This window comes from Ochlerotatus camptorhynchus, unplaced genomic scaffold (assembly GCF_037179485.1).
Source record: "Ochlerotatus camptorhynchus isolate MF236.1 unplaced genomic scaffold, CSIRO-AGI_Acam_v1.1 ptg000077l, whole genome shotgun sequence".
NCBI classification, from domain to species: Eukaryota; Metazoa; Arthropoda; class Insecta; order Diptera; family Culicidae; genus Ochlerotatus; species Ochlerotatus camptorhynchus.
In genome coordinates this window covers 1819809-1841885 of record NW_027040567.1, presented here as the reverse complement: position 1 = coordinate 1841885, position 22077 = coordinate 1819809, and the positions used below count along the sequence as shown (strand labels likewise).

Below are 22077 nucleotides of genomic sequence, written 5' to 3'. Positions count from 1 at the left end.
AAAAAGGAAGATTTCTAAGTATAACTCCAGTGGACTTCTGAGAAGAATTGCATAAGAGCTCGTAGGAGAGTTCTAAAAAATCCGATAAGAACCTCAAGGATATTGAATTCTGAGGACAGTTCCAAAGAATTTCTGGGGAGTATTCCAAGAAATTTCTGCGAATAATTTCTAGTTAATCCTGCAGATAGTTCCAAAATAATTCCGAAAAGAATACTGAAAAAATTAAATTTTGAGTGAAATTCCAAAGGGATATTGAGGAAAATTTCAAGGGGGTACCCATAATTTCTAGCTCATTCCGGGAATAATTTCTGGATAATACTGAGGAAATTCTTCTGAAACTCCAAGGGAATTTCAGTTCCAAGGTGTTCTGATCAATAGTCAAGAAGAGTTCTTAAAATAATTCCAGAGGCCTTTGGAGAAGAATTTCAAAAGAGCGAATAGATATCTAAAAATTTCGAATAGAACCTCAAGAAATTCTAAGGATGGACTTTTTCGCAACTGTACAAAGTTTAAAGACAGCTTTTGGATTCCCTAATTGAAAAGTGGGTATTAGTTTGCCATTGAACATTACACAGTGGTCCAGAATGCAGATTTAGGTGGAATGATGTGTTTTGAGCCTGAAATTGAAACTTTAGACTAAAAGTCTCTTTACAAAGTTGTTCCTTATAGTTAGGCCCTCATTTTTATGACGATGATTTCCAGGGTGGTTCTTATTATCATTGAAATCAATCTAACTTTTTTGTTTGAAGAAATTAAGGTATACATTTTTCGGCAAAGTTATAGCTGAGCTACTTTCAAGCAATTTTGTAGAAAGACTTTTTTGTATCTCTTATATTGACCGATGTAGAGCTATTTTCTTGAATTGAGTTAGGGTGTCTCTAAAAAACAGTTGTTTTGCTCTAGTTTTCTTATTTCAAATTTTCGGAAGGAGTGGAAAGTGTGCCACCCAGTTGGTGGCTAACTACGATCCTGTGCTAAAAAAACACTTGGCGGAAGGTGCCAAAAATTGCCACGACGAGCAGTTGGTGATTGTCATCAGGTATATTGATAATGATGGGATTAAATTGCAAATTCCATAGGCTATCTGAAAGCAGTATGCATTGAGAAGATGAACCACCACCGGAGCAAAAAATAAATAAATTTGCTAAATTGAACAGTAAGGAAACAGTGGTGGGTGCACAGCACCATCCACCACGCACTTTGAAATACTCCCCATCCCCAGATTAAATGCACCATAGAAAAAAATGTCCCTCCTTAACAAGATTCCTGTGCACGCTAGTGATGGGAAGTAAAGTTGTTGCTCCCGGTTCATGAGTTGATGGCTCGATAGGTAGGGTCCAGGTGTGGGAGCTGCCTCCCTGGCGTCGGTAGCATTGGTGCTCAGCATGGAAAACAAGATCGACGGAAAACAAATCAAGGAAAAAAAAGACTGTTGCCATCACAATTAAAATTCAGAATTTTTTGCTGTGCATATTTTTTTTGTGCTGTACACTCAAATTGTGTACCGACGCCAATATTACCGATTATGTCGTTATGTTTAAGTCCATCACCTTCTTCGAAATCTCAGAGATTAGAGAAGATCAGCGTTCAAAATGAGCAGCATCCGCGAAGACCATTTTCCCCGCAAAAGACTTGTCAGGATTGAATTTCCACGACATCCCCAAAAACCCGTACTGAATTTCACTCTAAAAAAAGCCCATCCACCTGTGAATATTCCAACCATTTTCCGTGGCAAAAATTCCCGGTCTGACCGCAGAGTTTCTCTTCTTGGACGTGTGTCCAGTCCAGGAAGCAGTTCCATGAAAAACACAACACAAAAAATGCCAGGAAAAGCATTCCACGTATCTGCTCGCAACCAAACGCGCCGGCAGCAGAGGTCCATCCGGCCTGCTCGAGGCACCTCATGGATTATACCGTCGTGGTGCGAATAATCCCGCGCGCTGCTTATACTTGCCAATCCAAGGAGGAGGAGGAGGACGAGAAGGTTGAGCCACCTACCATTTACCGCCCTCGTCTCGTCTCCGAGGTTTTCACTAACCTTCAACAATTACAGTTTAAACTTAAATGGTATTGCTACAATTTCCATGGAATTATTATCACTTTGGACTTTCCCGCTCTCTCCCTCTACATGTAACAATCCAAGCATGGCACGGCATACAGTGGAAACAATGTGCCAAAAGCAGTGGAGGAGATTGCATTTTGTCCAAACACGTGTGAATGGGTGAATTGCCGGCCGAGTGTTGCCCTTTTTGGAATACCAAACAGGTACCTGGTGAAAAAGTTTTTCACTTACTCTTTCCCTGCCAAACCGAAGCCAAGCCGAGGGATTGAGTGTATGGTTTCGTTTTCAGCACCAGGATATCTCCTCGTTTGTTTTAATTGAATATTTTTAAAGTGGTGCTGCTGCAGAGGAGGGCTTATCCGATTCGGCTATTATCGCCGTTCGAAAGGTCGTACATGATGGTATGTTGTGACTATGTTCTGGAAGTTTGTAAGGTATCAGTTCACATTTGGAATGATTCCAGACTAGTTCGGAAAATCGTGTTGCCGGAAGTTTGAAAGCGAGCAAATGCCAGACAGAGAGAGGGAGAGAGTCCGACAGCGAATGGGATTAGCGTAGAGCATTCAAATTAATTTACACACTGACATCACACTCGACTAGCTTTCAATACTATAACTCGGTAATCGGGAGCGGCTTGTTGTAGTAGACATTATTCTGCTGCATGTAGGCTGGATAGTCTGTGAGAATTGGTTGTACCTGGTTGCTGTACAAATTACTCTGCCGGATCACGTAATCATCCTCGGTGATGGTTTTCTCGTAGTCCACACTGTTGATATCGCTTCTCGGAATGGCACCGACGCCGCCCGTCCCACCGCCGTGCGCTTTGTTCTTGCACCCGTTATGAATGTACTCCCGCAGCAGTCCCCGGAAACGGTAGAAGGTGAGGGCAATCGCTGTCACGATGGCCACCGCCAGCACCAGCACCGAGATTAGGTTCTTGTTCCTGTCCAATGCGTACTCGCATTCCCACTGATCGGGCAGATGGTGCGGGCAACCGGTTGCGTTGTAGCCAATCCTGCTGGACGATTGCAACCGGTGCAGCAGCTTGGAGTAGTAGCAATCACAATTTATCGGATTATCCGAAATGTCCAACGTCCGTAGACTGTTCCAGGAGAACATGTTTTCGTCCAAACGCTCGAAGCCGTTATTCCTCAGACTTAGATGCTTCAAAAACAACAACCCCGAGAAGGTCTCCTCCTCCAGCTCGTGCAGGGCCTTATTCGATTCAATGGCAATACTCTCCAGATTCGTATTGGTGTGGAATGCTGCCTTCTCGATTCTCCTCAGGTAAAGTGAACCTCTCAGTTCAAATCGTTTCAAATTCGATAATCCTCTAAATGAGTTGGCCGGTACGGTTTCAAAATGATTCTGCCCAATGGAAAGCTCCTCCAACCGCTTCAGCGCTGCCAGTGCTTGCGAAGGAATCCGCTCGAACCGATTATCCGCCAGATTGAGACTTTTGATGTTCTCAATTCCGGAAAACGTCTCCGCACTCACATTGCTCAACAACGTACTTCTCACATCCAGGAGCGTCAACTCCGACAGCACTGCAAATGCTCCATGCTTCACAACCTTCAACGAATTCGTCCCGATGTACATCTCTGCCAGCTTATCCACCGGCTGAAATGTCTCCTCCGGAGGAACCACCTCCAACCGATTGTCGTCCAAGTACAGAATCTTCAAATCCATCAACCCAAAAAACCCCTTCGTAGACAGTCCAACACTCGTAATCCGATTCTGACCCAAATTCAGCTCCTCCAACTTCGCCAACGGCGTAAACGACATCGGTTCAATCTGATCAATCAGGTTCCCTCGCAGATTCAACACCAGCAAATTGCCCAATCCCAGAAAGGTCCTATTCGAGACCACGCTGATCTTGTTGTGGTTCAGATGCAACTGCTGCAGCTTATTCTGCCGCCCAAAGGTCCGATCCGGAATGTTGAACAGATAGTTGAAGCTCAAATCCAGCAGCGTTAGCTCGGAGTAGAACTGCACCGTCGAGTCGATGATGCGGATCTTGTTGTTTCGGATAACCAACCGTTGGATCGATGGGTTCAGCGCGATTGGGACCACTTCCAGGTGACCTTCGTCGCAGTTGACGTCCAGCTTTTCATCGTCGCAGTGGCACCGGAATGGGCAGTGCAGCAGACTGGACGACAGATCCGGCACGATCAGGGCCAGGATGAAGAGCCACGACAGGATTAGGGTCATCGTTCCTTGGTGGTCTGGAATGGGAGAAGCAAAGGAAATGGGGGTTAGAAATTGCTGAACTCAATAGATGTGAGCAAGAAAAATTATCTCAAATTTCAAATCTCAAAGCAAGAAAAAGTATAGAATTTTCTGCAATTCTGAATTCTCATCGACACGATTTCCGGTTCCATAGGTCAGTTTTGCATCAGAAAAGGCAACCCGAGTAGTGTGCATCACAGCGCAACAGAACATGATTTAAAATTGGTATCACGTTACTGAGTTAATTTCATAAAAATGTGTGAAAATTGCAGTTAACTCGTTCCTTAACTATAATCAATGTTTACTTGCATGTTTAAGTACCGTTGCTGACACTAGGTAGCAGGATGTTTTCCAAGATTTCCAATAATTCAAAGGGTATAAAACGGCTTAAGCTGCGGAGAGGCCCTGTTCCAGCCATAGCTATTAATAACTGGAATGGCTGGTATGAAGACATGTCTTCATTTCGAAGAAATTTATTTCCCGTGAACATTTGAAGAATTTAATGTTTTGTGAAGATTTTGGAAGACATGTTGAAATTGTAGATGATTTTTGAGGGTTTTTTTTTATTTCAAGCAGATCAAATGAAGATTTTGACTTAATATTTTTAGCACCTTCTTGAAAATGTTGATTATCAGTAATGTAACCAAAATGAGTTTTTCTTTTCAGAATAATACTCGATCGAGCTTACAATGCACAAGACTTTAATTGAATTAGCTGGAAATCTTTTGAATACTCCCTGATAAACCCGACATCTTGGGAGCATACCTGATGGACGACATTTTCATTTTTGAACAGTTGAAGATTTTCAGAATGATGCTTGATGATCATAAGTCTTAAAAAATATCCAGAAGACTTTATTAAAATCTTCAATCAGCTGGAGATCTTTTGAGTAGCCTCTGATCACCCTGCCAACTAAGGAGAATATCTTAGAGGAGTCTTTTTAATTTGTGAGCAGCTGAAGATCTTTGACCGCTGTAAGTACAAAATGACACAACAATGTGACACACAATGTGAAGTTGTGTACAAGACACGACCGCATAGTTGATGTTGACTACGTTGAGCTGTTTAGTAAACTTCTCGTACATATTTCTTAATATTGATTTAAAATACAATAGAAGTAGAAGAGACTTTTTTTTCAAATCACACGTTTGGTTTCCAATTAGTAGGTGCGTAGTACAACATTAATTGAAAATTAGGGGGATTCAGTTATTCAATTTCAAAATCAGAGCCTAAACTCGTATACAGGTTCTTCATCTGATAAATGTTTTGATAGTAAGCATCATAGCTACGTATCATAGTCCGGTTCAAAAGTGAGTTTACAGGTTCATTGCAGGTTCAAGCAGAACAATGCGCAACCAAGTGGTACTCGATTATGACGTCTGGGTTAGGGAAAACGTTTATTTAATGAAAACCGTGACATTTTTCTGGAAAATTTAAATTATTTATTTCAATAGATTTGTAAAGTTATTTCCTATTGATTGATGTTTTCGGATTATAATTTCATCTATAAACGACAAAGTTATAAGCATTCAAAACCTAACACCTTTTTATGATGGTCACTATTTTAGATTTTCGATTCAACCCCTGTGCCTTTCCGCTTAACGTGATTGTAAATATGTTGCAAATTTAATACCCATTCGTCATCGTCGTCGTCGACAGAAGGCGAAGGTTTCTGTACTTCCACGAATTAGAAGAACTTAAACACAGTTCCTTGAGCTCAAACGAATCTGAACATGTGGTGAGTTCCGTAAACTTCTGGAAAATGCAGTCAACTTTTAAGAAGTTCTCTGAGCATCTACGATTTTTCTATAGCTAATAAAAACTTTTCTAAGCTTCATTTCAATTCTCTGAATGTCCACAAAGTGTGCAAAACTTGTACGAGTTTCTTTTAACGCATACAATATTCGCTAAATATCTACAATATTCACTAGACTTCTAGAAAGTTCCAAGTTCCATAAGTTTTAATTCTACCAAGATGTCAGAAGGCCTCCCCTTAGCACAGTCGGTAAAGGTTAAGCTACAAAGCAAAACCATGCTGGAGGTGGCTGGATTTGATTCCCGGTCCGGAAGAAGAAGAAGAAGACGAAGAAGAAGACAAAGAAGAAGAAGAAGAAGAAGAAGAAGAAGAAGAAGAAGAAGAAGAAGAAGAAAATCTCAGAACATCTATGCACTTCTCCGAGATTCTGGGAACATTCTGAAGCTGATCACTTCTGAACATCTGAGCAGTTCCTTGAAAATAAAGGGAGTCTCCTTAACTTCCAGGAAGTTCATTGAATTTTTTCAAATTAAATTCTCTGATCAACTACTACGAAGCATCCTAGACTGATACGAAAATTCCTGAATTACATACTAAGAAGTTTGGTGAACTTCTACGATTCTACCTAAGCTTCTACTGAATTCCCTTGTCAGAAGGTTCCCCTATAAAATGCCATGAACTTATGGAGACTTCCGTAAACTTCTGGAAAAAGCTGTCATCTTTTAAGAAGTTCTGTAAGTATCTTCGATTTTTCCATCGCTAATAAGTTTCCTAAATATTAAGGAAATTCTTTGAATTTGTACACAGTTTAGTGAACTTCTTCGAGCTTCCTATAACTCATACAATGATTACTGAACATCTACAGAATTCCTACCAAGTTTGCAAAACTTGTACGAATTTCTTAAAACGCATAAAATGTTTGCTAAATATCTACAATATTCCCTAAACTTTTAGAAACTTCCAAGTTCCGTAAATTTTAATTCTACCAAGATGTCAGAAGGCCTCCTCTTAGCTGAGTCGGTAAAGGTGCAGCTACAAAGCAGAACTATGCTGGAGGTGGCTGGATTTGAGTCCCGGTCCAGAAGATGAATAAGAAGAAAAAGAAGAAGAAGAAGAATATGAAAAATATCTCAAAACATCTATGCACTCCTCCGAGATTCTGGGAAGATTCTGAAGCTGATCACTTCTGAACTTCTGAGCAGTTCCCTGAAAATAAACAAAGTCTCCTAAACTTCCAGGAAGTTCATTGATCTTTTTCAAATTAAATTCTCTGATCAAATACTACGAAGCATCCTAGACTGATACGAAAATTCCTGAATTACATACTAAGAAGTTTGCTGAACTTCTACGATTCTGCCTGAGCTTCTACTGAATCAGAAGTTTCCCCTATGAAATGCTATGAACTTATGGAGCCTTCCGTAAGCTTCTGGAAAATGCTGTCATCTTGTAAGAAGTTCTGTGAGCATCTACGATTTTTCCGTCGCTAATAACATTCCTAAACATTAAGGGAATTCTTTGAACTTCCACCAAGTTTGGTGAACTTCTTCGAGTTTCCTATAACTCAAACAATGATTGCTGAACATCAACAGTGTTCTCTTAACTACGAAAATTTCTGCACTTCTACGAAGGTTTCTGTACTTCCACAAAGTTTCTTGAACTTAAACTCAGTTCCGTAAACTCAAACGAAGCTCAATCCATTGACAGGGTGTCTACTCAATCCAAGGAATCAAATTCCCTGAGTTTTCCAGGTTTTTCCAGGTCGAATGAAAAAAAATTCCAGGTGCATACAAATTATACACATTATTATTTTATCTATTTATCCATCTGGAATCCCTTTTATGTACTTATTGATTTATGTTATTTTCGATTATTCAAACTTGGGCGTTGGTGCTTATAAGTCGGCACAGCAAAAAAGTTATTGAATATTACAGCAGAACAGATGCACATAGGTTGTTTAATATTAATTTGTACAATTTATGTTTAGTAAATGCACCAATAGTGGAGGTACGTTAGTACAATGTACTTCTAAAGCGGCTTAGGGAGACTCTATAAGCCACCATAGGAACACATTGCACTAAAGTATCTCCACTATTGGTGCATTTATCCTACACATAATTTGCGAAAAGAAATTATATCTATGGGTCTAATATTGTATTTGGTTTTTGCAATTACATTAGTTATTCATACAGTAGCATGCATTACGTCAATGAATATTACATTCTTTTTTGGTATTTGTGTAGTATTTTTTTGATTCAAGAATATAAATACAAGTTAGAAACCTGTCTATAGTATTTCGATAAAACGATATATTAAAATTTGATAACAATATGCTTTCAAAAACAAATTATCATTTTGATAATATGTTTGAGTCCAACTCTGTTTGGAAGATCAAGACAGAATAAATAATGGTTTCACATGTCTAAAATCTCTAAAGGTCCGTTTAGACTATCTTTTTGATTTTGACCGCCGCCATAATGAAAAATCTGCTCGAATTTACTTTCGACACACTTTGTCGAACCCCCCTGTTTGCTGGTGTTCACTCTACTTGCACATGTCGAAAGAACTGTCAATTTAGATTTCAAAACAAAACTGTATCAGGAATCAAAAGTAAATATTTCCATCATGAATTACCGGAAAATTGCTCTAGTTTCGGCAGACGTATTTGCTTTTATTATTTTAAATAAAATGAGAAAGAGAAGGCGAACTTTCTGGAGCAGGGAATGGTTGCTCAGGAGGAACACCGGCATTGATCTGGCTCATCTTGTCCATCAAGATCTGCGATATGAAGATGAAAATGGATTTTAAAACTTCGCCAGGATGTCGATACCAACTTTAGACAAACTAGTGGGAAAAGTTCTTACTATATATACATAATTCCTTGAGTTCTGAAAATTTATGTTAACAACTCAATTCTGAAAGGTCTTCAAACCTTCTGACGTCCCTGAAGTTTTGTTTCTGTTCTCCGGTAAAATTTCTTTAAAGATCAACAATCTTTCCTGACAATCTGCAAATGTCTCGGTAGTTCTACAGATTTCTTTGAAGTTCTGTGTGTTCTTCAGAAGTTCTGCAAATTTTCCTAAAAATCTACAAAGTTGCTAAATCCCTGAATATTTAAGATCCTTGAAGATCAACAATTATCTCTGATTTTTTTTTCCTTTATTTAACGTCGGTCTCTGTTCCACAATCTAGTGCCAATCACCGACGGACATCGATTGCCATCCATTGACGACAATCGAATGTGCAGGAAGGCAGCTTCCACACCTGCGTAGGATATCGCACCCATTCAAACACACATATGGGCCGGGACCAACGACTTTACTTCCCTTCCGAAGGAAGACGTGACCAGAGATTTTTATGCCTCAGAAAAATCCCACCGACCTCGACTGGGATTGAACCCAGACCCATCGGGGTGTTAGAAAGCAGTCACGCTTACCACTACACCACCGGCGCCGGCTAATTATCTCTGATGTGCACAAAATTTCTTATAATCTACAAACTTCTCGAAAGTTCTGTAATTTTCTCTGCAGATTTTCATAATTCAATGAATATCTGTAAATATCTCTGAACATTTATACAATTTTCTAAAGAATTAAAAGATTATCTAGAAATTTTTGAGCTTTCCGGAAGTTTTAGGAAGTATTCTGAAGATCAGCGAACATACCTGAAGTTCTGTAAATGTCTTTCAAAATCCAAGAACCGCAGTAAAATTCTGAAAATTTATTTAAACATCTGCTAATTTTTTAGTAGATTTACGATCTACCCTCTGAACTTTTCTGAAGTTCCTAAAATTTATTTCAAATTCTGTAAAGTTTTCTGAAGTACTGTATTTCTGCTCTAAAGATCTATGAACTGCCCTGAAGTTCAATAAATTTCACAGTAGATCTCCGAACTTTTGTAAAGTTCTTTAAAATTTCTTTGTGGATTCTTGATCTAAAGATCAGCGAACTTTCCCGAAGATCTGTGAGTTTTGCTGAAGTTTTGCAAATTTTTCTAAAAACGTACGAACTTTCTGACGTTCTACAGACTTCTCTTAAGGTCTATGGACTTCTCTGAAGTTCTTTAGATCTATCTATTTCCGACTTCCATGGAGTTCTGCAAAATATTGTACTTTTGTACTTTGCTGCTATTTGTTTTTGAAATTGAGGTGCTTTTCTGGCATTTAACGAATTTTTCTGAAGATCTCACATTTGTGTGAAACTGTGAAACTTTCTGTCAAATTCCTGCAAATATCTTTAAAGTTCTGTAAAGTTGTCTTAAGCTCCGTAGCTCTATTCCCAAGATCTACAAAAAAACTTCAGGTTCAATAAATTTCACAGTAGATCTCCGAACTTTTCTAAAGTTCTATAAATTTCTTTGTGGATTATTGATCTAAAGATCGGTGAACTTTCCCGAAGATCTGTGAGTTTTGCTGAAACTTTGCAAATTTTTCTAAAAACTTACGAACTTTCTGACGTTCTACAGACTTCTCCTAAGGTCTACGGACTTCTCTTAAGGTCTAAGGACTTCTCTGAAGTTCTTTAGATCTATCTATTTCCAACTTCCATGAAGTTCTGCAAAATATTGTACTTTTGAACTTCGCTGCGATTTGTTTTTGGAATTGAGAAGCTTTTCTGACATTTAACGTATTTTTCTGAAGATCTCACATTTATGTGAAACTGTGAAACTTTCAGTCAAATTCCTGCAAATATCTTTAAAGTTCTGTAAAGTTGTCTTAAGCTCCGTAGCTCTATTCCCAAGATCTACAAAAAAAACTTGAGCCTCAATAAATTTCTCAGTAGATCTGCAAACTTCTCTGATGTTTTGTAAGTTCCTCTCGGGTTACCCTGAAGATTTGAAAATTTCCTTGAAGATTACCTAAAGTTGTCAAAATTTATCTGACAATATTTGAGCTTCTTTGTAGATTTAAATGTCTCTCTCAAGATCTACAAATTTTCCTGAAAACGTGCAAATATTTTTTTCAAATCGCCCAGCTTCCCTGAAGTTCTGCAATTTTTACTGAAGATCCATTAACATTTCTGAGATTCTTGTGATTTGTTCAGAAGTCCTGTAATGTTTTTCAAAGTTCTGTAGCTTTGTTTTGAAGATCTACGAACTTTTCTGATGTTGAATAATGTTTCGAGGATCTCCAAACTTCTGTGAAATACTTTATATTTCACTGTAGATTCTTGGACTTGTCTGAAGTTATGCGAATTTCCCTGAAGATTTGCAAAATTTCGCTTATAGTTTTACAAATTGATTTGAAATTATTTTTGCTTGCTTGAAGTTTTGAAAATTTTTTTGAACATTTATCTGAAGATCTACTACCTCTCTTTTGATTTTGTTTTTATAAATTTCTGTTAATAACTTTTAATTTGTTTGTAGTTCTGTTCTCAAGCTCTACGAACTACCCTGAAGCTCAACAAACTTCTCAGGAGATCTTCGACCCTCTCTGAAGCTCAAAAAAATTCTATGTAGGCTCTCAGACCTGCTGTCTGGCATGCTTATTCTTATACAATACATGCTTCGTATGCTTCCTTTTGACGGTTGCCAATCTCTCTTTTTCGGTTGTTTCCTTTTTACGACGATTTTGAACGTCCACATACAAATCAGCGAAGAGCGAGCGTGACAAGACTCTCTGAATGAACTTGTCTCGTTCGCACACGTTGTCTTAGCTGTCAGATGCTTGTCAAGTTCAGTGTCCTTAAGAAACGTTTCGAGAAACTGAACGAAAAACTTCTTTTGAATTACGAATGAAGTCATAATTTGAAAATTCCCTGAGTGGAACCAAAATTCCCTCAATATTCCAGGTTTTTCCAGAAAAAATAAAATTCCCTGTGAATTCCCGGTTTTCCAGGTTTTTTTTCAGGTAGTAGACACCCTGATTGAGCTTATCACCTTATAAAGTTCCCAGAACTTGTGGGGAGTTCCCTAAACTTCTGAAAAATACTGTTATAAGGAGTTCTCTGAGGTTTCCGATTTTTCTATAACTAATTGTACTTTGCTAAACTTAAAGATGATCTCTGAGTTTCCACTAAGATTCCTGAACTTTTTTTGAAATTCCTATAACTCATACAATGTTCGCTGAACATCTACAGTGTTTCCTTAACTTCTAGAAAATTATATAACCTTCAATGAAGTTCCTGAAGTACCAAAAGTTTTAATTCTACCAAGATCTCAGAACATATATGCACTTCTCCGAATTTCTGGGAAGATTCTGAACCTTTTCTATGAATATTTCTGAACTCTAGGCAGTTCCCTGAAATTAACTTTAAACCCCTCAACGTAAAAACTACCCCCATTCTATTCAAAATATTTTCAGAATAAACATAGTTTTTTTCAAAACACTAGAAGTTTCCGCTTCTATAAAGATTTCCAGAATGTTTTCAAAGTTCCTGTTTTTCTACGACGTTCTTTGAAGCTCTGCGAAGTTTCCTGTATATCTGAGGTGTCCCCTGAACAACTATGGGGTCCCTGAAAATTTACAAAGTTCTCAGAAGTTAATGAAAAATCCCTGAACATCAACTTAGTTCTCATAATTTCTACGAAATCCGCTAAATGATAATGAAGTTCACCAAATTTCTAAAAAGTTTGATGAAGTACTACGAAATTCCAAGTTCATTCAACGAAGTATCATAGAATTTTACCAAACTTTTATGAAGTTCCCTGAAAATAAACTAAGTTCCATTAGCTTCTATGAAGATCCCCAAACTTGCTACGAAATTCGATAAACTTCATCAAAGTTCGTTGCATTTCTACGAATTTCATTTATTTTCCACAAAGTTTCCTGAAGTTCTACGAAGTACGAAGTATCCTAAGCTTCTACGGATTTTCCAAGTCTATTAAATTTTTACGAAGTATCATGAAATTAAAACTCCCTGAACTTTTATTTAGTTTCCTGACATTAAGCTAAGTTCCATAAACTTCTACGAAGCTTCCCAAACTTGTACAAAGTTCCCGCTTCTATGAAGATTTTCCAGAATTTTTAAAAACTTCTCTAAATTTATACGAAGCTCTCCGAAGCCCTACAGTGCTCCCCGAAAATTTCTACGCTCTATTTCCGTGGTGTACCCTGAACAACTACGAAGTTCCTGGATTAAAATTCCAGAATTTCAACGAAATCCACTAAATTTCTATAAAGCTTGCAAAATTTCTACAAAAATTTATGAAGTTCTAAGAAGTATCCTACGTTTTACTCTCTACGAAAACTCTAAGAAAACATAATTTTGACGAAAATTCATATATCACACTCCAAATAGTTCAAATCTGACTTTAAGCTCTTCTGCAAACACTCTCCGTCTCGTTCCGTTTGTTCCGTTGAAAAAAAAATCTTCCTGCTCCCCATCACGTGTCACATCCCATCATATCAGAATTCAATTTTCAAGCACCTTTTCCCGCTTCTCGGAAGTGGCATCGTCTTCCAGTATCGTACGTGTGATGCGTTCCCATACTTCTGCAAGTGGAAATCCTAATACGCCCAGCTCAACCCAGGAAGGAACCGACAGCACATTCTGTCACCTTCCATGCCTGCCTGCGCCTAAGTGGAAGACGATTAACTTTTACCCACCTACTCTAGCCCCACCCCCCAGTAGAAGAGTTTGCTTTAAGACTTTTTACACCAATCTACCAAGTTGAAGGAAACTTCATGCTGCCGCCTGCCTACATGCATTAGTATATCGAATGTGACCTGGAAATGTAACACCGTCTTCGGTAAGCGAGCACCTCGTCCCGTAGTCCTCGTCGGTTGAGGAGCGGAAGCTGGCGAAAGAGGGGGGTTCAACTTTTCCAATAATTCCTTTATTTACTCGGCAGTTTGAAAATCCAAAAAGTGCCAAGATGATAAAGTTAAGCCATTTAAATCGAACGGGAAACGGTCTTGCAAACAAAGTCTTAGTCACACACCCGCACACACACTCGAATGACAATGTGTGCTCCAAATAACGTTACATGGGCATCCAGACCGAACGAACGATCGACACGGAAATGAGGAAAACATTAGAAACAGAAGTTTTGCCGTCTACCGGTTCTATGTACCTGCGATAGTCTCTGGAATGGAAAGCTTACTTTAATCAATGTTTCATCGGTAGCTTGAATCGAGTTTGATAAGCATATCGTTGGTGCTTCCCCTTTGTTCGACTTCCTAGGAAAACATGGAAGTTAGCAAAAGTGACTTTAGATTTAACGTTCACCCCTTTTGGGAAAAACTGCAAACAGTTTTACGAGGGAAAACGCAATTCTTGCGTTTCATGTAAAACACATTTGGTGTTTATGCATTGTTTCTGGGTGCTAAATTGAGTAAATACAAGTGACTAATCGAGTAAAAATAATGTTTGCGAACAAGAAACATAAAATCAGTTCAGGAAGATTTGGAAGCACCCAACTGGGATCCTTTACAGGTTCTGTATAAAATTTATACAGTTTCTGAAATAAATCACCGAGCATAAAATTCCTGTAACATGGTTGAGGGAAGATTTTTTCAATTAATTAATGATTGATAGTTTTATGGATAAAATTGGATTCCAATAAAAAATCTGGATCAACAATAGAAAAGGGCCCATCAGCATTTGTAAACAAACCGTTCCAAAGCCCATTCCTCACAAATCGAAGGCCGCCCACACAAACCAGCACCATCATCGTGTAGGTAGAAGTTTCCCCTATCCGATGATGGTGTTGGTTTGCGTGGGTGGCCTTCACTTTATGAGTAAAGGGCTTTGAAACAGTTTGTTTACAAATGCTGATGGGCCCTTTTCTATTGTTGATCCAGAAATGCTATATGACCTTGTAAAGACTGCTTGCGGAAATTCAGGATTTAGGAAAAGTAGTTTGTTTGCTACTGTCCTACAATAAGAAGGTGGAATATTTAATCCGGAATGAGGGGCTTGATTCAATGACAATGCGTTGTACCTTTAATTATAAGCTTCTGGAATTTAAAAAATCTAAGGTTCAGTAAGTTAAAATTTATTATTATTGTGGATGTTTGTACATTACCTTGTGATCCCAAACTAAGAAGTATTTTAAAGGTCCCGCATTTTCTCCCTACGTTGCGCTAGTGTGCATGTGTATTTCCTGAATATGCTATATCTTGGGCTCCTGACCAAATATCAGGTTTCTGTCTTCGGCAATTTTTTTTCGGTGGGTTCAGAATGTTCTCACTACGCGGCGCTAGTGTGCAAGTAAATTGTCTGAACATGCTATATCTTAGCATGCAGACCATACAGAAGGTACCTGTTTTCGACAAAGTTGTTCAGTTTGTCAAAGACTTTTCTGTTTAGTAGGTCAGAATTTTCTCACTTTTGCATTAAAAAAATGTACTTTTTTCGGATGGTGAAGCAATATTGTGTAACGAAAACGACATGCAGTTCTTTGAGGACAGTTGAAACGGGAAACGATCTGCTATGGATTCATCTCTCTGCTTTTCATCCGGAAACCACAGTGCAAGAAACCGTCAGTTTTGTTCGTGAATGTCTTAACATGGGTGACGATCAACCAGTAAAAGTTATTAAGCTCATCCCAAAAGGGCGAGATCCGTCGACTCTTAACTTTGTGTCCTTCAAAGTTGGGATTGGTAAACATCTAAGGACGGAAGCCTTATCTTGTGAATCATGGCCTCAAAACATTCTCTTCCGAGAATTTGAAGATCGCTCAAAAAACGTGTCGATAATTGTCAAGATACCATCCTCGCAAGATCCGAACAGCCAACCAACTCCGATGGATGGAACTTCCGGAACAGATGCTGCTCCACCTCTAACAGCCACTTAGTTTTCTCTACAATCAATCCGGGATGCACGCTGCAAGGTACAATGGAAGCCCCTTCTGCCTCCGTCACAGTCGAGTTTCAAGCCGTCGCTGCTTCCCGTCGGAGCTCAGCCGAAATTCACCATTGTTACCGCCATCAAAGTCGTCCCGGTCCTGTGTTTGGAGGAGAGGAAGGGGTCTTCCAGCCTGCACTTCCAGGCAAGTATGCATGTTGTAGCGGTTTTTCGTTTCCTGACCCACCCGACCGAATGTTGACTCCACTGGAACTGCTGATTTATGCAACCTAGCTGCAGCTGCTGTTCTTCGAAGTTGTTCCGATAATTCGACCGTTGTTCGTACAGAACCCGAGCTATCACATCCGAGACGCACCATGGAAAGCTTGATGGAAGCCCCCAATCTCTCCAACCCAGTCCCGCCTACTGCAGCCAGCGTACCTCATAGTCGTCTCGGTCCTGCGGTTGGAAGTAGGGAGGGGGTCTTCCACCTTGCTTGTACAGGCAAGTACTCGATTCGACCTAGTATTTCATCGCGTAAAAAAGTTTCCCGTACACAGGAAATTGCACACCCTTTCATACATCAACCTTTGGAACCAGGACGCACTGAAAATAGCATTTTGGAAGCATTTTGGACATAGGCCCTTTTCAAATGTTACGCGAGAATTGACGTCCTAACGATAGGGAGGGGTTACTGTATAAATAAATAAAAAGGAATGATCTCACTCCAATAACCAAGTGGAGCTGCATCAACAGCAACTGGTCTCTTAGTGGACTTTCTTCGACCAATCGCAGGTATCTTCTTAAAACAAAGACGTCAAAATTCCGAATCCATCTCGTCGATATATCAGGTATAACACCCGACAACGGCACAATAGCATATGTAAACAAACCCCCTAAGGCCCTCACACGCGAACCAAAGCACGCCCACGCAAACCAACAACATAATCGGATAGGGGCAACTATAACCTTTCCGAAAATGGTATTGGATTGCGTGGGCGCAACCCGGCTCGCGTGTAAAGGGCCCCAGAAAGTCTAGACAAAAGATCAGAATTTTCTTACTAAAAGGCGCTAGTGCAAGTGAATTTCCAGAATTATCTATATCTTTGAACCCAGGCCGTATAGAAGGCTACAGTTTTCGGAATATTAGGACTTTCGATTGGTGAACAGAAGTCCAGAATTTTCTTACCACATGGCGCTAGTAAACAATTGAATTTTCTGAAAAAGCTATGTCTTGGGATCTTTACAACTACACCATGTAGTGAGCAAATTCTGAACTTTTGTGTATCAACTAAAAGTCCTTGACGTACTGAACAAATTTTCCGAATACTGTAGCTTTCTATATCACCAGGATCTCAAGATAAAGCATATTCAGGAAATTCACTTACCCACTAGCCTCACGTAGTGAGAAAATTCTGAACTTCTGTCCACCAATCAAAAGACCTTTTTTTCCTTGATTTGTTTTCCATCGATCTTGTTTTCCGTGCTGAGAACCAATGGTACTGACGCCAGGGAGGCAGCTCCCACATCTGGACCCTACCTATCGACCCATCAACTCATGGACCGGTGTCCAAGGGCTTTACTTCCCTGCCAATCAGAGATGTTATGCCGTAATCAGAGATGTTATGCCTCAAAACATCCCAGCGGTGCCGACTGGGATTGAACCTGGGGTGAAAGGTAATCACACTTACCACTACACCACCACGCTGATCAAAAGACCTTGACACACTGAACAAATTTTTCAGAGACCGTAACCTTCTATAGGTATAGCAGAGATACACATTCAGGAGATTCACTTGCACAGTTGCGCCACGTAAAAATTCAAAACTTCTCTCCATCAGTGATGGGAAAAATCCAAAAAATCCAAAATCACGCATGGCCGAAAATCACTGCGCTGATCTTGAGATAAGCAAAATCGCAAATCATGAGGTAGCAAAATCTCCAAACGGAAAATCAATACGTTTGTATTACAGTGCAAGTAAGAAACCGACATCCGCCGCTATTTTTTAATCCAAGATGGCGGTCTAAAATCCAATATGGCAGCCTCCGGATAGCGTATATGCATCTAAACACATGCAATATGGGTATCTATGGAATGAGCTCGATGAGTAGAAGTGGAAAATCGACATCCGCTGCCATTTTGGAATCCAATATGATGGTCCAAAATCCATTGTGGTGGCCTCCGGATAGCGAATATGCATCTAAACCCAATGGGCTCGATAGAAGTGTAAAATCGGCATCCACTGCCATTTTGGAATCCTTTATGGTGTGTATGTGTGTGTGTGTGTGTGTGTGTGTGTGTGTGTGTGTGTGTGTGTGTGTGTGTGTGTGTGTGTGTGTGTGTGTGTGTGTGTGTGTGTGTGTGTGTGTGTGTGTGTGTGTGTGTGTGTGTGTGTGTGTGTGTGTGTGTGTGTGTGTGTGTGTGTGTGTGTGTGTGTGTATGTGTGTGTGTGTGTGTGTGTGTGTATGTGTGTGTGTGTGTGTGTGTGTGTGTGTGTGTGTGTGTGTGTGTGTGTGTGTGTGTTGTGTGTGTGTGTGTGTGTGAGTACAATCCATCGCCCTCTGTAATTTTGGAATCCTTTAAGGTGGACCAAAATCCAATATGGCGGCCTACAGATAGCGTATACGCATCTAAACTCATGCAATATTTTTTAAAAGATTATTTCACCGAAATCCGTGAAATTTCACCGAAATCTCAACAGCTGAACGTTCGGTAAACAGTTTGGTGATTTTTCACAGATTTCCTGTAACTTTTCACTGAATATCTGTGAAAAATCGTACTGTTTGCCGAACGTTCAGCTATTGAGATTTCGATAAAATTTCACAGATTTCGGTAAAAAAAATCTAAGTGTGTGAGTAGAAGCGGAAAATCGATATTCGTCGCCAATTTGGAATCCAAGATAGTGAACCAAAATCCAATATGGCGGCCTCTGGATAGCGCATACGCATCTAAACTCATGCAATATGGGTATCTGTGGAATGGGCTCGATGAGTAAAAGTGCAAAATCGACATCCGCTGCCATTTTGGAATCCAATATGGTGGACCAAAATCCAATATGGCGGCCTCTATATAGCGCATATGCAACTAAACTTATGCAATATGACTATCTATGGAATGGGCTCGATGAGTAGAAGCGGAAAATCGACACCCGTCGCCAATTTGGAATCCAAGATAGTGAACCAAAATCAAATATGGCGGCCTCCGGATAGCGTATATGTTTCTAAACCCATGCAATATGGGTATCTATGGAATGAGCGCGATGAGTAGAAGTATAATCAAAGATGGTGGTCCAAAATCCATTATGGCAGCCTCCGGATAGCGTATATCCATCTAAACCCATGCAATATGGGTATCTATGGAATGGGCTTGGTGAGTAGAAGTGGAAAATCGACATCCACCGCCATTTTGGAATCCAAAATGGTTGACCAAAATTCAATATGGCGGCCCCCGGACAGCGTACATGCATCTAAACTCATGCAATATGGGTATCTATGGAATAGGCTCGATGGGTAGAAGCGGAAAATCGACATCCATCACCAATTTGGAATCCAAGATGGTGGTCCAAAATCCATTATGGCGGCCTCCGGATAGCGAATATGCATCTAAACCCATACAATATGAGTATCTATGGAATGCACTCGATGAGTAGAAGTGGAAAATCGACATCCGCTGCCATTTTGGAATCTAATATGGTGGACCAAAATCCAATATGGCGGCCCCCGGATAGCGTATATGCATCTAAACTCATGCAATATGGGTATCTATGGAATAGGCTCGATGAGTAGAAGCAAAAAATCGACATCCATCACCAATTTGGAATCCAAGATGGTGGACCAAAATTCAATTGGTTTAAATGAGTTTTCATGGCAAATGGCCATGTCCCACTTTTTTTTTTTTCGTCACACTGTGCTTCGTCCGAGCGGCACGTAGTTCCAGATATGAAGGCGTGATATTTAAAACACACCGTAGTAATTCAAATAATTTGAAGACAGTAATATTTTAAATTTAAGCACTTTTAGCAGCAAATAATTAGCGATAATTAATGTAATGAAAAATAATTTAAATGCAATGAAAAAACTAAATAAAATTTCGAAAGCAATTAAAGTATTTCATGAAATTATGAGTGCATTCAAAATAATAAATGCAGTACTGACAAGATTTTAAATATTTGGTCAGCAGTCTGCGTAGTATTGAAAGGCTAGTGCGTGCCCCTCGGCTTCGTCCCTGTTCCAAAAATACCCATATTGTAGGGTATTTTACATGTTTTTTTTTATAACCAAGGGCTGCGATCTTGGATTCCAATGAAAATTCTGAAGAAATTGGAATTGAATCTTAAAATTAATTCTAATCCAAAATCCAAGGTAGACCAAATAGCAACTAAATAGAAATCTAAGAATATTCTGACAGTTTTAAAGCATTATTTGCAACAACCTAGCTTGATTTCCGGGACACGGTGAGGTGCTCACCCGGAAGACCTCATTAAACTATATAAAACGACTATTCCTTCAGTTCTTGAGTATGTCTCTTTTTGTTTCCTCTCAGTAAGAAAAAGCCACCCAATTAAATTGGAACGCATTCAATATCGTTGTTTACGTATTGTCCTTGGCTGTATGCATTCAACACACAATATGAGCCTAGAGGTTCTAGCGGGAGTAAAAACCCTGCAGAATCGTTGCTGGGAGCTCTCATTAAGAATATTGATTGAATTTAGTGTCAGTAACAACCTTGTGATTGAGAACTTCGAAGAAATGCTCGAATTGAGCATCCAGTCTAGATTCGTGCGAATCTATCTTAATTATATGTCATGGGATATTAGCCTTCCGTGCTATAGCCCCCCTCGTGTATGCTTTACTTACTACAGTTCCCCCATGGACTATGATCTCTCCATGAGACAGGCTATTCAAGGAGTTCCAGATCAACTTCAACCTATCTCAATTCCCCGTATGTTTGCTGAAAAGTACCAACAAGTCAATTGCAATAGAAGATTTTTCACTGATGGATCACGCATTGATGGATCCACTCGCTTTGGCGTCTTCAATGAATACTCAACCGCCTTTCGGAAACTTCAGGAACCTTGTTCCGTTTATGTTGCTGAGCTAGCAGCAATCAACTTCGCATTGGGGATGATTTCCGACATGCCCATAGACCATTACTTCATCGAACTAAGACTATCCGAGGCACTCATCTTATTTCCTTTCAATGGTAAGGGAGCAGATGAGTTTACTGGTCGAAATATCATATACATATGATTACCTTTGTATGGGTCCCCTCACATTGCTCAATCCCAGGCAATGAGAAGACAGACTCTATCGCACAACAAGGCGAGATTTATGATAGAAGAATTTCACATGATGAGTTTTTCCCATAAGTACGTCAGAGTTCTCTTTTAAGTTGGCAAAACGATTGGACAAGTAATTCTCTTGGGTGGTTACATTCCATTATTCCAAATGTTTCTTCGAGAGCGTGGTTCAAAGGTCTGGATGTAAGTCGGGGCTTCATTTGCGTGATGTCAAGTCTTATGTCCAACCACTACTCGCTAGATGCACATCTCTACAGAATAAACCTCGTTGACAGCAATATATGAAAGTGTAGAACCGGTTATGATGACATTGATCACGCAGTTTGGCATTGCCCGGGAAATGACGCCTCCAGAGTACGACTGGTGGATACCCTAGTGGCTCGAGGTAGACAACCCTTCCGTGAAGTACGGGATGTATTGGGAACCCGTTATCTTCCTTACATGCAGGCGATCTACGAATTCCTTTGTTTGTCTGATGTTAGAGTTTCATGTAACCATCCCCCCTCCTTTTCAAACAATTTCCAGCCATTCAAACAATTTCCAGCCTGACTCCTTCCAATCGAAATTGTTACCCATTAACCTCGAGCCCGCCACGAGTAATTGGTACCCAATACTAACCTAGAACTACTTCTGGCTCCACAAAGTGTCATACACGACTGAGCCTAGTAAATAAACGAAGTAGTTAAAAAAAAACTTGCTTGATTTTGTGGAGTAAAGGGTGATACGGTCAAAATTTGGTCAAGGGAAAACGCGTGTAAATCGGTGAAATCGTTTATTTAAAAAATCAAATTAAATTTCTTTTTCAAGTTCAATTAGTATAAAATTCAGGAAAAATATTCAGTTAGGCTTCCGCTTTTCCAAATCCGAATTGCCGGGCCTTACGCTTGACCCCTGCCATCAGATTTTGTACAGCCACCTTGTCCACCTTCTTCGCCGCAGAAAGCCAGTTTGCCTTGAACTGCTGCTCGCCCTTAGCAGTTTTTTTGGTCTTCTTTAGGTTCCGCT

At 39.7% G+C, this 22077-nt stretch overlaps 1 protein-coding gene across 1 annotated transcript in view; it reads right to left on the bottom strand.

Moving 5' to 3' along the window:
- Positions 1–2451: 2451 nt before the first annotated feature.
- The window catches only part of LOC135697692 (insulin-like growth factor-binding protein complex acid labile subunit), a 114398-nt gene continuing 94772 nt past the window's right edge, over positions 2452–22077 (bottom strand). Inside the window, exon 2 of the mRNA XM_065217467.1 lies at positions 2452–4287. Within this exon, the coding sequence (XP_065073539.1) occupies positions 2672–4273 (1602 nt within the window). The 5' untranslated portion in view covers positions 4274–4287 and the 3' untranslated portion in view covers positions 2452–2671. The remainder of the gene's footprint in view (positions 4288–22077) is intronic.